The following is a 15,604-nucleotide window of genomic DNA, read 5'->3' as shown; positions in this document are numbered from 1 at the left end:
AATAAGTGAGCAAAGTTCAGTAAAGATGGAATTGAAACCTTTGTTGTTGAGATTGCTGCCACGTGCAGCCATGGACATCGCATACATGAATAATATAGAGCAACTTCAATTGGCAGTTCTTACCCCCGAGTAGCAAATCTAATAGCATGTTTTGCTCCTCTTAGGCTGTATTTAGAAATGTGGTGTAGCAACCAAAGAAAGAAACATTTTTGTGACCATACTCAAACTTTCCTTTTGAGTACAGACATTTCTGCATTCAGGACTGTCATCTTTCTGGGCGACACACTTCATCTTGGAAGGCAATAATCTATCACTAAACTCTCTGGAGGGAGTTTTAATTACTGCAGCATGCTTATTTTAGTATGAAACCATCTAACAAAACCATAGGAAAGTAACACTGCCATCAATAAACATACAGATAACATTTCCGAAGCACTCAAGGTGCACTATAATTGGAGCAGTCACAATGAAGTTGCTACATAGGATCACTGATCATGGGCAAAAACAAAAAACACTATTGGGATCCCAGTGAACCGCACCGAACTATTCTCGGATAATATAATCAGCCCCTAATGCCATCTAGGAAGTGCATCAAATGTTACAAATCATATGGACACCTATCAACTCCATCCTCAAGGAATCTACAATGTTTTCTCCTAATGTTGAAAGGAAAATTGGGGCTGTAATAAAGCTACAAGATGAACATTGCAATATACCTATACTAGGATTCAAATTCATGGCTTAAGATCCTCAGACATTGCTGAAGGTATGCAATGTGTACTCAGAATTTCTACAGTAGCTTCCTTGGCAGTCTTTGTCCGGAGAACCACTATCTGAAATATTTAATAAAAAGTGGATTAGATATCAGGGCCGCTAAACCCCCAAAAACAAAATGTTACACAGTAAAAGAGGGGGAGAGGGAAGACCTGCTCATATTCCAATTCAAATTTCAAAAATTCATCATCACAATTCTCTACCATGTTCGCCAGGCTCTTCAGATTCTTCACTGGTTTGCCATTCATAGCAAGAACCTGCATAGGCATGCACAATAGCAGACATTCAACAAATATAGATTAAACCGATTCAACTGTTACAGGATGCATTTCTCACCTGGGTATTAACGAGTTCCTCATAACCAATATTAATATCGGCCACAAGTACCTTCCAGAAAGTTGACAGAGAACAATAATATCAGTAATTAGAGGAACACCGGAAAAAAGTTACCAACACAATGAAGAGGGGAAACCTGAGAAACGACAACTAGTTGCTCGTCTGGGGATTGTGGCATTGAGTGCATAAGTTTGTCCAAAATCTTAACAGGAGCTTCATATTCATAGTCTTTGCCATACTGAATAAATAGACAAAAAGAACAGAGAGACAGTGTAAGATACAGCCATGGTCATAGAAAAGTTTAACATAAAAGTTGCAAATGGTGAGGGGAAAATGATGGGCATCTTCAGATCTTCCATTAAGAATATATACTAACAAATAACATAATCATATCAATAGTACACCAAAAATAATCGAGAATGTAGTTCCCAAGATTACACAGAATCAGTACTAAACTTAACCACAAAGGTATTTGCACAAGTTAGCAGAAGTACAAATGAAAAAATCACAACATTTAATGATCGAGATGCAAAAAAAACATTGCATGACAGCTAGACATTGTCAATACAAGTTTATTTCCTCGCATGAAAATGAAACAACGATGAACCTATTCTGAAATTCAGAATCTAAAAGCATCATGGCCAAAACCAAAGCATCAGTTCAAAAATGCACATGAAAACCTAATAAAATGTCTAAAGGAAATTATCCACCTCAGAACGGAGATAAGGAACAGAAACAGTGGTGAACACAAATCCTGCAACAATATAATATGAAGGAGGTCTGCCTTTGACATGTGGCGGAACGAGCCTCCGGTGAGTTGAAAGTTTGATGTCAAAGCTCATAGACTCAGAATTGCGTAGAACTTTTACTGTTGCATTATCCCCAGTGTACTTTTGGGATATAAGGTAGCTGAAACCTATGCGCTCCCCATGCCGAAAGGGAACTAAAAAAATAAGGAATGAAGTGGTTTAGCACAGATATTGCAATGTGAAACCCAATTTAGCATGTCTAGTATAATTCTAAAGAGGATACAAAAGCCTCTTTGAAGTTTGGAATATTAGACAAATGAACAATTACCAGTCCCATCATTGGCAATATCTACCCCATCAAAACTGAGAATAATGTCAGATGGCTTCAGAACTTCAGCTTCTGGAGCAGTAGGATCAATTCTTCTGATTCTTACACCCTTCTGATCAGGTTTCATACCCATGGCCATACGCAAATCTGGATTTTCCATTTTCTGCCATTCAATCCCAAGATATGGGAATCCTAGCATGTAAAGATTACCAGGAAATTTAATCAAGAGAAGTAAAGCATGTAACAGAAGTTGTAATTCAATTCAAAAGTATCCAGACATGTTCAGAAACCATAAATACAAAAATCATGGTCTTGGCTTCTTTCTTTCACTGAGACAGGAAAATAAATGGCATGACTGAAGTGGCAATCTATTACTATATATATAAGGAGTAACTAACGGAACACTTGTCAAAATATTAGAAAATTCCTTTGCTGACGTAACTAAATAAGAGACCTCCTGCTGATGTGTATTTTTCTCAACTATTTAGATTTATTCTATTTTTTATTTTCACCCTTTTTTACGTGTTAGGAGGGTGAGATACGAGAATATTAAAATTTAAATTAGAGAAAATAATTCCTATCATAGTTGTGAAAGGCGACCGAGGCGATCGCCTGAGGCGAGAGGCGGCCCAAGCGATCAAGCCTCCGCCTTCTATGATGGAAGGCGGGCGAAATTCCAAAGGCGACCGCCTTTCCACCGCAGGCGAGAGGCGGTTCCAGGCGAGAGGTGGTCGCCTTTGATACTCAGGTGTAAAATTCTAGTTTACCTGTTATACAAAAAGATAAGCCAAATTTAGGCTAGAAATTAGAGAACAGAAACAAACAGTTCGCGGTAGAAAGGTTTCTTCAGTACACTTCAAAGACTTCATCTCCTCCATCGCACGTCCACTTAAGAGATTTCTCCTCCATCGCACGTCCACTTCGAAGACTTCATCTCCTCCAACAGCACCCCCGACCACAACAGAACAACGTTACTCTTCTCTTCCTATCTTACAGGTATGTATGTCTCTGTCTCTGTCTCCCTCTTCTATTTCTTATTCCATCTTTTCTTCTTCTCTTACTCTTCTGGTTATAAGTGTTATGCTGCTCAAATTTTTATTACTTTGTTTGTTCCAAGTGTTATGCTGCCCAAATTTTTATGAAAGTTTATGAAGTTTGTACAAGTTTATTATTAGTTGTTGTGTTGTGCAAGTTTATTATTAGTTTTGTTAAGTTTATGAAAGTTTATTATTTGTTATTAATTCTAAGTGTTATTGCCCAAATCTTGCAGGCTTTGATCATGAGTATTAGTAATTCTAATACATCTGAAGCTACAAAAAGAACGGATCATTGTTGGAAGTATGTGCAAGACGTCAAGCGCATTACAAAACGGATCCTTGATCATGAGTATTAGTTATTATTTTGTGTTTTACAACTTAGAAGTTAAACTAGTCAATTTGAGTTATGATTTTATTTTTTGTGCTTTCTAATTTTTTTTATCGCCTCAAGTGCGAGAGGCGTCGCCTTGCCTCTCGCCTCGCCTCAAGGCGATATTTTGCCCTTATCGCCTCGGCTCGCCTTTCGCCTTTCACAACTATGATTCCTATTCTAACTCAACTCCTGCCTTATTTGTAACTGCCTTACCTCATATCCTCCTTTGTGTACATTACAATCAGTAAATTCAGTACAAGTTTCCCTACTTCCCTCTTCATGAACTGTTTCAATCTCTCTACCTCTCTGATAAATCTTCCTCTCTGAATTAGCTATCCAAATCCCTCAACTGCTTCCATTCTACCCATTTCCTCAATTGCTTCACTATCAATCCTTGAGTCATTACTGCTTGTGCATCACCTGTTTTACACACTGTCTCTACCCATCTCCATCAAATGCTAGAAAATTTGTAGATAGATGTTCTGGACCTGATTCTTTGTCCAATTAATGCCCGGTTAGTTTGATTTCTCCTACTGCATTTAATTAGGGATTTTGAATTCCACATTTCCATCTTGGTAAGGCTTACTAATTCAACTGTATTTCACTTTGTTTTACATCTGATTATTTGAAATATGGTTTCCTATTCGACTTTAGCGAAAGTGAGCAGTTTCCCTCTCTCTCAATTTTTGACCAATCTCTCTTAAATGTTTCACTTCCGAATAAGAGTGCGAACAACACTTTATGCTATTTTGGTGTAGTAGGTTAGCGTGAAAAAGAATACAAGTGTTTACATTTTCTTTTGTTTGTCTTCCTTTTGTTCCACAGTTGTATGAGTAAAGTATGATGACTTGATTGCAAAAAGGTTGGGTTCTGCAATTTGGTTGTGATGTTAAGGTGTTGTAGGAATTGCAGTTACAAACAATTTGTTCGCTATTGAAGCTAAAGGTTGAACTTGTGAAGAAAACCATTCTAAATAGTATTTGACTACATTTACATTCTCATTTTGCTTCATTTTGATTTTTTTTTTTTTTCAATTTCTTCAATTTAGCTTTTTATTTGAACCAACTTATAGCCACCCTTAACTATTCATTGTTGAACTCCACATGCATATGAAGTTTAATTGTATAGAAAATTGGAATCAAACAGAGTAAGGTCTATGAATATGTGAAGGTGAAAGTAATATCTTGCTCCATGGAAGACTTCACTTAAGAACAAAGCCAAGATCTTCAGGTACACAGTATTTTTTTTATTTTTGTCTCTATAGAACTATGAAGCACTGACTCTTCCGGGGGGTCGGAGTGGCGGTGTCTGACTCGCTGGGGACACGGCCGGACTCGCACCCGACACGGAAAAAACGTGTCCCTACGTTTTTTTTTTCTTTTTCAAAAAACTGGGCACGGCAGGACACAGTTTCTGATATAATTAGGTAAGAGCTGCTATGTTAAAGCTTAGTCGAAGAAGATGGAACAGAGGATTAAGATGTCATTGGAAATAAATTTAGTGCTGATCTAATCGGAATGGAGGCAAAGAAAGAAGGTTACTAATTCGAAGTGCAGAGAAAGGTTTTGAGAGAATAGGGATGCGCAGCAACCAAAGAGAAAGAGAGGAAGCCCTAATGTTAACTTGTGAAGAATGACACATTTACCCTCTGTATGCTTAAAAATGACACTTTTACGCTTATTAATATTCCTAAAGTTAGTCTCCAAAATAGTCTTGCTTAAACAAATATGATTATGCAGGGCAATAATTGGACCGAAAGATGATACATTTACCCTCTATACGCAGGGAAATAATTGGACTGAAACTTAAAAAGACAAATATGAACAGCAAAATTAAGAGAGATAAAGAAGCTGCGGAGGACTTAATTGGACTGAAACTTAAAAAGACAAATATGGACAACAAACTTCTTAGATGTTTTTTTTATTATGGATGTTATTTGTGATTTATCATCACTTTTAAATGTTGTTTATGTTTATATATATATATATAGAAATTCGTCATGTCCCACCACACCCGTGTCTCATATTTTTCTAAAATGCCGTTTGCTGCACCTGCACCCGAGTCCATGCTTCATAGCTATAGTAGTATTCTTTGGTTTCGTTAAATGAAGACTTTATATATCTCTGAAGCCCCTTTCCACTTCAGTTTCCTATGAAGTTTCAATATTGTATAGTAACAATTAAATTTGGTTGTATTAGAGGATGTTTCACAATTAGGACCACAACCTTCAACCCCAAGAGAAAGGAGTCGAATGTGCGGGCAATTAATGCTGCCAAACTATACAAGGTAATAAGCCAACAAATCAAATTGTTTCATAAATTGACCTTTTTTTTTAATTGGAAATTTGTTTGGCTAATTTTCTAGACATTTGAGGTCATTCATTGGAGCTATGGATGGACATATACATGTAGTTTGGTGTATGATGCAAAACCCAAATTACTTGAAAGGGATATTCTCTAGATAACGGTTCAATTAAGTGTATTTTGGATATGACTTCCTGAACTCAAGATCATAGGTTGGCTTTTTTAATCTTATCTATTAAATTCATTTTTTTTTTTTAAGTTTACACTCTGGTAAAAAAAAAGGCCGGCCCGGTGCATTACGCGACCCCGCTTAAGCGAGGGTCCGGGGAGGGGTCCCACCACAAGGGTGTACAGGGGGCAAGCCTTTCCCTGCCAATATTTTTGGCAAGAGGCCGCTCCTAAGACTACCCGTGACCTCTGTCAGATGGTTACAAGCTTAATTTACATGTTTGTTTAGTTATTGGGGAAAGACAGGCTATATCGAGACAAGGATGCATCTCACTTCATTGCCAAGACAAAACCCAGTTCTAAACAGACAACTTGAATCAGCTACACCTAGCAACAAATTTGGATTGGACTCCTATTCTGACTGCTGACATTTAGAGCAGGTACTATCATGAAGAAATACTAATCGCACCCGACACGGAAAAAACGTGTCCCTACGTTTTTTTTTTCTTTTTCAAAAAACTGGACACGGCGGGACACAGTTTCTGATATAATTAGGTAAGAGCTGCTATGTTAAAGCTTAGTCGAAGAAGATGGAACAGAGGATTAAGATGTCATTGGAAATAAATTTAGTGCTGATCTAATCGGAATGGAGGCAAAGAAAGAAGGTTACTAATTCGAAGTGCAGAGAAAGGTTGAGAGAATAGGGATGCGCAGCAACCAAAGAGAAAGAGAGGAAGCCCTAATGTTAACTTGTGAAGAATGACACATTTACCCTCTGTATGCTTAAAAATGACACTTTTACGCTTATTAATATTCCTAAAGTTAGTCTCCAAAATAGTCTTGCTTAAACAAATATGATTATGCAGGGCAATAATTGGACCGAAAGATGACACATTTACCCTCTATACGCAGGGAAATAATTGGACTGAAACTTAAAAAGACAAATATGAACAGCAAAATTAAGAGAGATAAAGAAGCTGCGGAGGACTTAATTGGACTGAAACTTAAAAAGACAAATATGGACAACAAACTTCTTAGATGTTTTTTTTATTGTGGATGTTATTTGTGATTTATCATCACTTTTAAATGTTGTTTATGTTTATATATATATATATAGAAATTCGTCATGTCCCACCACACCCGTGTCTCATATTTTTCTAAAATGCCGTTTGCTGCACCTGCACCCGAGTCCATGCTTCATAGCTATAGTAGTATTCTTTGGTTTCGTTAAATGAAGACTTTATATATCTCTGAAGCCCCTTTCCACTTCAGTTTCCTATGAAGTTTCAATATTGTATAGTAACAATTAAATTTGGTTGTATTAGAGGATGTTTCACAATTAGGACCACAACCTTCAACCCCAAGAGAAAGGAGTCGAATGTGCGGGCAATTAATGCTGCCAAACTATACAAGGTAATAAGCCAACAAATCAAATTGTTTCATAAATTGACCTTTTTTTTTAATTGGAAATTTGTTTGGCTAATTTTCTAGACATTTGAGGTCATTCATTGGAGCTATGGATGGACATATACATGTAGTTTGGTGTATGATGCAAAACCCAAATTACTTGAAAGGGATATTCTCTAGATAACGGTTCAATTAAGTGTATTTTGGATATGACTTCCTGAACTCAAGATCATAGGTTGGCTTTTTTAATCTTATCTATTAAATTCATTTTTTTTTTTAAGTTTACACTCTGGTAAAAAAAAGGGCGGCCCGGTGCATTACGCGACCCCGCTTAAGCGAGGGTCCGGGGAGGGGTCCCACCACAAGGGTGTACAGGGGACAAGCCTTTCCCTGCCAATATTTTTGGCAAGAGGCCGCTCCTAAGACTACCCGTGACCTCTGTCAGATGGTTACAAGCTTAATTTACATGTTTGTTTAGTTATTGGGGAAAGACAGGCTATATCGAGACAAGGATGCATCTCACTTCATTGCCAAGACAAAACCCAGTTCTAAACAGACAACTTGAATCAGCTACACCTAGCAACAAATTTGGATTGGACTCCTATTCTGACTGCTGACATTTAGAGCAGGTACTATCATGAAGAAATACTAATCTAACTTTTCATTAGTATTGTTCAAATATTATTGATGTGTTGCTAAGAGATATAGTTTTGGTCCTCCTATGAGCAATTTCCCATATCAACCACTTAATAAAGTTGACCCTTTTTTTTTTAAGGGAAGGGAAAACAAACCCTCATTACATTACTGGTTTAATATTTAATTTTTTTACGGAAAAGTATATATTCACTTTGATATTCAATTCTTAAAATTTATTAATTGTTACTTTTGTTTATTTTATATGAAAATGATTCATTTGGTCAGCATATCTCCCTTTCATTTATTGTGTCTTGATCATAGTTGCTAAAGGTGCAGGCGCCCTAAGGCGCTAAGGAGTCCTGGAGCCTAGGATCAAGGCGCAAGGCAAGGCGCGCGCCTTAGGAACACAAGGTGCAGCAAAAAAAAAAAATATATATATATATATATACACTAATGCTAAATAAATAAATAAATAAAACACTTGTGACCACACAAACAAAATAAAACCACATAAAAACATAATACTAAATCATAAATGTCAAAAACACCAAGTTAAGTTCATACTTCACAGAGACATTAACATATACTTAACGTTTTAACCCAAGTACCTAACTATAACTAATGCTACTAAATTAATAACCATTCTCGGTTTGTTCTTTAGTGTGTCTGTTGCAGTTTATTTTTGCGTGGAGTGGAGTAGACTCTTCTTGTGGAGGGAGACTCTTCTTTCTTTACGTGACTGCTCTTAAACCTTCTATATTCTTTCTATATTTAGTTATGACTCTTGATATTCTTATTTAGATCAAGGGTTAAGATTAATCTTATTTAAATTAGATTAGTGGTTGAGATTAAACAAACATTTATTTTACAGAAAACTGTAAAAAATAAAAATAAAACCCTAGTGAAAACCCTCAGGCACACATTGATCCAGGCTCTGAGGCGCATGCGAGGCGCACAAGGCAAGAGCCTTTTATACAGCGCCTCGCTTTCTGCATTCAAGGCTCAATACCTTGAGCCTTGAGAGAGGCGCGCGCTCTTGATATATTTGAAATTACTATGTGATGATCTGAAAATGATTTTAAGTTTATTTTAGGTATACTAATTAGCACTTGGTTGTTACATGGCTATAATAGGCATATAGTTGGCATCAATCAATTGCTTCAGGGTAAAAAAAAGGGCGGCCCGGTCGCATTACGCGTCCCCGCTGAGCGAGGGTCCGGGGAGGGGTCCCACCACAAGGGTGTATTGGGGGCAAGCCTTCCCTTGCCAATTTAATTGGCAAGAGGCCGTTCCTAAGACTCGAACCCGTGACCTCATGTCACACGGCAACAACGTTTTACCGTTGCGCCAAGGCTCGCCCTCTCAATTGCTTCAGGGTATTTGGTATAATTTTCAGAATTGTAGAAGATACCGATACACATTGTTGGATGGCAAATTAGATTTCCCAAATTTATTTAAAGAGCTAGATGTATATATATAAATATATATATATATATATATATATATATGTCATGTTTATTCCCATATCAGACTATCTGATGATTTTATTGGGAGTTGGGACTATTAATTGATATTTAACTTTATCTTGGCCAGCAACCTATTCGTTTGACTTTCTTATTCAAATTTCTTTTTTACTTTTCAATTGGTTTTGGGTTTTACAAGACTAGCTATATCTGCATTCTTTGTCGGTTGTTGTACAACTAACTGAAGCATGTTGGGATTATAAGAGGTAAATATTCATGACAATATGTGATTATATGAATACACACGTGATGTGATGAGAATTTAAAGTTTTTTAATGTATATTTATTTATGGTATCTTGAAATTCTTTTTATCTTATTTTGTTGGTTTTGGGCTGTGATCATGAACATGTCAAACAGATGCATTGTGCAGAGCTGTCGAAAATTATATAAAAAAAAAAAAAAAAGATAATATCTTCAAACTTTAGGTGGCCAACTATTTTTTTAATTAACCAAAATAACAGTTTAGGATTGAAGAAGTTCACATTTACAAAGTGATACTTTCTGGAAACTACCATATATTGTCTAAGTTGAATAAGTAATAGTTTGAAGAATCATATGATTAATTTTGTTTAAAGGCTGACTGATTTATTGAAACATGCTTATGTAATGCAATTAGCATTGGAATTTATTGCTATGGACTCTACTATATGTTTAATTTGGAGCCAATTCTCGATATTTAAAGACAAACAAAATGTTGCACTCGGAATGCTAAAATAATTATATACACAAAACAATAAATAAAAATACTAATTAAAGGGGATCAAAAGAAGCTGATTAATTTTTTTTTAAAGAAAAGAAAACGTAAGATATATTTACAACACATTCTATTTATCTCGACTTTTGGTTAATATCTTTTTAGATTGTTTTTATCCTTTTCCCTACAACAACAACAACAAAGCCTTAGTCCCGAAATGATTCGGGGTCGGCTAACATGAACCATCATATAAAACCGTGAAAATCAAGTCGTGTCAGCGACACAGATTCGCTCCCTCCACTCCGTCCTATCCACTACCATATTTTCCTCAATTCCCAATAAACTCATATCACTCTCGATCACCCTCCTCCAAGTTTGCTTAGGTCTTCCCCTACCCCTCACCACTACATCCCTTTGCCACTCTTCGGTTCTCCTAACCGGCGCATCAAGCGCTCTACGTCTCACATGGCCAAACCACCTTAGTCGGTTTTCTCTCATTTTATTCTCAATAGATGTGACCCCTACTTTTGTCCTAATTATTTCATTACGCACCCGGTCCTTTCTCGTGTGACCACACATCCATCTCAACATACGCATCTCCGCCACCGACATCTTATGGTTAATATCTTTTTAGATTGTTTTTATCCTTTTCCCTAAAGCTATAAAAATGACATACATAGATAAAAGCTAGAGAAGTACAACAAATTATTTAAAATAAATTTGTACCTATATATCTAAGATTATCAAATCAAGCAGCACCTCTTATTTGAATAAAGACTTGCAAGGTGCAAAAAATTGCGCAATATCTCGAGTGCCAAGCTAAATTTATAAACAATATTTTAACCGGTATTTCATATTATTCTAATTCTTATATTTTGTTTTTTAAAAGAGAAGATATCTTCCAAGTATGATTGCAATGCGAACGTCAGAATGAAGTTTGTATTTCTAGATCTGCTTTAATTCTATGAAATATTAAATTATCACTTGGATTTCGACGGAGATTATATTCTTTGGTGGTCTGTTTTTCCATGTCAATAAATAAAAACCAAAGTCAATCGTTTACACATGTTAGCTTATATCTTTACATGACCCGTTTTTAGTCATGGTACTTAAATGTATGTGGTACAATACAACAAAAAAACGATTCAAAATTCTTTCTTGTGTTGAGGAAGAAGACAACATATATTATACTCAAAATGTTGTGTTTACAAATATTTTTTTAAATAAAATAGAGTGAATCATTATGGACAATCGACTGCATTAATTTCAATTTAAAATGTAAATATTAATTGAGTTTTTGTTTCCAATTTATATATTCTTTGATGTTATTAAAAAAAAAAATCTCACTATATATGCACAATTGATGGAAAAACAATTAAAAAAGACCGTGCAATGCAAGGGACTATATCTAGTAAATGCTTGAACATCAGAATAGCTAATACGTAGCTTGGCAGGTTGGTATTAAAGACAAATGAATAAAGGAAAAGGATCCATGCAAAATGCGGTTTAGACGTTTAGTTCAGTTGTACAGTTCATCAACCAGACATAAAATCAGCTAACAAAAAGCACTTAGGGAGTTTCAACACATGTGAAGAGAAGATACTTAGAAACAAAATGCATATCGTATACCAGACTTAAAAAAAGTTGAATAAAGCTCAATGATGTTAAATCTCCACATGATTCAATAGTGTGCGTAATTCTAATTTGTTTACCTGTATACGCTCCACTATTCTCGTAATCACGGATGAAGTGTGTTATGACCGGTGTTGGTATGACATACCCTATATTTTCAACATCTTCATGTTTAAGGGACTGAAATGCAATGCCAACACAAATTCCTTTGTCATTAAAAGCAGGCCCACCAGAATTTCCGGAGTTTATAGCTGCATCTATCTGCAAAACAGCCATGAAAGAGGTGTAAAAAGAAAACTGTGCAGTAAGTCACCAATATCAACAATTGAAAATTGTGTGTTAGAAAAAGATAACCTGCAAACCCAGCAGCTCCGTGGAGCCATGGACATAAGACAAAATCTCTATTCGTGATACAACACCACTCGTCACAGAAATTGTGTCCCCTCCAATTGGGTAACCAACAACAGTCACAGCATCTTGAAGGGCAGGCAATCCCCCGAACTCAACAGGTGACACCCCTTCCCAGAACTCATCATCATTTACTGTTAGCAAAGCTGTAAAATCACACAAGACAAAGCTTGAAAGTAAGAACATTGTTCACATCCACACACGTAAATACAACTACAATGAACCACCATTTCATTTATGTTATACCCACTAGAGAGCCGCATGAGCTTTCACTTTACCTTGCTGGCTCAATCACAACAAGACACCTTTCATTGCCAGAGTTTATAGTTATCTGAGTTCATTATTTAAGTTCTCTTAACACAGGAAATAATTACCATAAACGGAAATCATCTTATAGTGGGATAACAAGTATATCTCAAAATAGAATGCCATGTACATCAAAGTGGTAAGTTACATTCTAATATCTTTTTGGACGTCCATGAGTAAGTATCTAAAGGCTAATTACAGCAATAAAGGCGTTTAATTTAAAGTGCTCGAGTCATACCAATGTCGCACTCGGTCCCAATAGCAAGCACGGTAGCCAAATACTTAGTATCAGAACCACGCTTCTTGAGCTTAACCTGGGTAAAATGCTCCACGGAATGGGCATTGGTTAAGACCCTCCTGCCTCCGATCACAAAGCCACTACTACTTGAGCTATACTGCCTCTTCCTCTGCCACGGGAGTGAGAAATTGGGCTCCGTATGCACGCAAAACACCTTGACCACAGCGTCCATCGCTGGCACCACCCTGGGCATGCTCTCCACAGGAACCGTGGGTCCAACGTCTCCGTTAATAACAGGTGGTGGCGGATTCTCGGGTGACAATTTAGAGCGCTTCCTGGGACGACCGCGGCCACGGTGGGTAGCTTGTTGGTGGTGATTATTGTTACTGATAGGGGTAGTAACAACGGGACTGATGATTTCGACATTACTGACGGAGAAAACTTCGGCGTCGTCATCGTCGTCGATGGTGTCAGCGGAAATAGGATCAGGGGGTTGAATGGCGGTGGAAACTTTAGGTTTGCGGCCTCGTTTCTTGCGCTCGGAATCACCCATGGCGGAGAAATGCTCTACTTTATTGTGGTAATGGTTATGTTATGGTCGGGATCTAGGGTTTGAGAATTTAGGGGAAATGAGGAAAATCAAAGTAGAAACTAAACCATAGTACCATGGAGGGAGAAGGAGAAGAAGAAGATGAAGGATGATGTGTCTGTTACAAACTTATATTTGGTTCGTCAACTCATTAAGTGATGCCCCACGTGCAGCGTTACATGAAATTTTCCCATTTTAGCTTTTTATTATCACTAGAAGATACCCTCGTTCCACTCTAGAGTATTAAGAATTTTCGGGAATTATAAGTTAAATCACCCGCGAGACGGATGAAAGAAACAATAATAATAAGAGTTTAATAATATAAAAACATTAGAAATGACGTAAGTATCAAAGTGCAAACTTGCATGATCGCAACAGTTAAGAGGTATAATAATCTTAGTTGTAAATGTTCCTATGCAATTTTAATGGTTTAAGTAAAGACTACAATAGCTAGCATCGGGTATAAAAACAAAAATAAAGATCAACATTACACAAATATCATAGTAATAAAACTATTGGCAATAGGAACAGTGGGTGAAATCATGTCGTCTTTACCATTTGTGTTGCAGGAAGTTTAAATGCATATTGAACTACAATGTTGGCAAAATTTGAAGAAAGAGAAAAAAAACAAGGTAAAAAAAAGATAATGGTATTTACCTAGAATGATATTTCGACGAAGAAAAAACGTGTCTATAAAAAAAAGTTGAAAATTATAGTTAATTTAGTAAGCTGAAATTTGCAAGAACTTTTTTTTTTTTTACAATAACTAAACAATGCTTACTCGGTATGACGTTTCTTAGTCGTTCTTTTTACATAATTGTTTTCCATCTTGGGATTGCACTTCGAAATCTAAGACTTGTTTAGCACACTACGTGACGATATGGCAACTAATAGTCAATGTTAAATGAGCTGCTCACTTCGAAATAGGATTTGGTATTTTTGGGAGTGAGTAAAGCGCCTGTGAAAATATATATACTTTAAATGTTATGTTGGACGAATCATCGACTATGTTGCTTATTTGAATCTAGAAAATGCATTGAGTCCCATAAATCTTTGTTATAGCAAGAGGAATTATGTCTCTTCTTGAACATAATTTAATGAGTTAACTGGTATTCCAATTAAATATGCAGTCATGTGTCTAAACACCACAAAACTTATAAAACTCGTGGCATCTTTAACAATTAACCGGACTCTATACCTGAAATTGTATAAAATGGTTAGCATGTTAATATCTTGGAACGGTTTTCATCTTTGAAAATGGAGAATAAGAATTTTTAATCCAATGAAAGTTTATATCTTGGAACGGTTTTCATCCTTAAACGATTATTTAGATTATTATAAGATATAAATAAATTTCAAATCTTAATTAATTGTCGTTTTTATGGTTAACTTTTTTGGATTTAACTTTAAAAAAATTAAATGAATATGTAATGGTGTGAAATTCATAGTTAATTATTATAAAAAATCATATTTAATTAAAGGGTAAATTCTAAAAAAAAAAACATGTGATTTCATGGATTTCAAGAAAAACCCATGTGGTTTGTTATTACAAAAAAAAAGTGTATTATACGCTGTTACTCGAAAAACGAAAAATGGCTTAACACCGTTAAAACTGCTGACGTGGCAAGGGGTAAAACGGGAAAAATTAATTTTTTTTTATTTTTTTATTTTTCTTTCTCTATCTCTTCCTTCTCTCTCCTCCTCCTCCTCCTCCTCCTCCTCCTTCTTCTTCTTCCTCTCTTCTCTTCTTCTTCTTCTCTTCTTCTTCTTCTTCCTCCTATCTTCTCTCCTTCTTCTTTTTTTTCTTCTATTTTTTTTTAATTTCCGTCAATTTCCAGATTTCTGGAATCGAAACTTTAAAAAAAAAGAAGAAAAAAAAGAAGGAAGAAGAAGAGGAAGAAGAAGAAGAAGAATGAAGGAAGGAAGGAAGGAAGGAAGAACGAGGAGGAGGAGGAGGAGAGAGAGAAAAAAATAAAAAAAATAAAAAACGTTTTTCCAATTTTACCCCTGTGCCACGTCAGCTTTCTAACGGTGTTAAGCCATTTTCTGTTTTTCGGGTAACGGCGTATAACACATTCCTTTTTTTTGTAATAACAAATCAC

At 36.1% G+C, this 15,604-nt stretch overlaps 1 protein-coding gene across 1 annotated transcript; it reads right to left on the bottom strand.

Annotated features, from left to right (window-relative positions):
• Nucleotides 1-403: 403 nt before the first annotated feature.
• Nucleotides 404-13,691, bottom strand: LOC136231050 (protease Do-like 9). The gene is made up of 9 exons (XM_066020298.1): nt 12,914-13,691; nt 12,316-12,515; nt 12,042-12,222; nt 2,188-2,379; nt 1,821-2,053; nt 1,247-1,348; nt 1,111-1,161; nt 927-1,031; nt 404-833 (listed from the first exon to the last, which is right to left on the bottom strand). Exons 1-9 carry the CDS (start codon nt 13,464-13,466, stop codon nt 735-737), a joined length of 1,716 nt encoding a protein of 571 aa, XP_065876370.1. The 5' UTR covers nt 13,467-13,691; the 3' UTR covers nt 404-734.
• Nucleotides 13,692-15,604: the final 1,913 nt, after the last annotated feature.

Source organism: Euphorbia lathyris, chromosome 1 (genome assembly GCF_963576675.1).
Source record: "Euphorbia lathyris chromosome 1, ddEupLath1.1, whole genome shotgun sequence".
NCBI lineage: Eukaryota > Viridiplantae > Streptophyta > Magnoliopsida > Malpighiales > Euphorbiaceae > Euphorbia > Euphorbia lathyris.
This window is presented reverse-complemented; position numbering and strand designations above follow the sequence as displayed.

Excerpts from the sequence above, each read along its gene's own strand:
- LOC136231050 (XM_066020298.1), bottom strand. The coding sequence starts at position 13,466 with ATGGGTGATTCCGAGCGCAAGAAACGAGGCCGCAAACCTAAAGTTTCC. Across the intron at positions 1,032-1,110 it reads AGGAACTCGTTAATACCCAG|GTTCTTGCTATGAATGGCAA; the intron begins GTGAGAAATGCA and ends ATGCCTATGCAG. Across the intron at positions 834-926 it reads TTGAATTGGAATATGAGCAG|ATAGTGGTTCTCCGGACAAA; the intron begins GTCTTCCCTCTC and ends TAAATATTTCAG.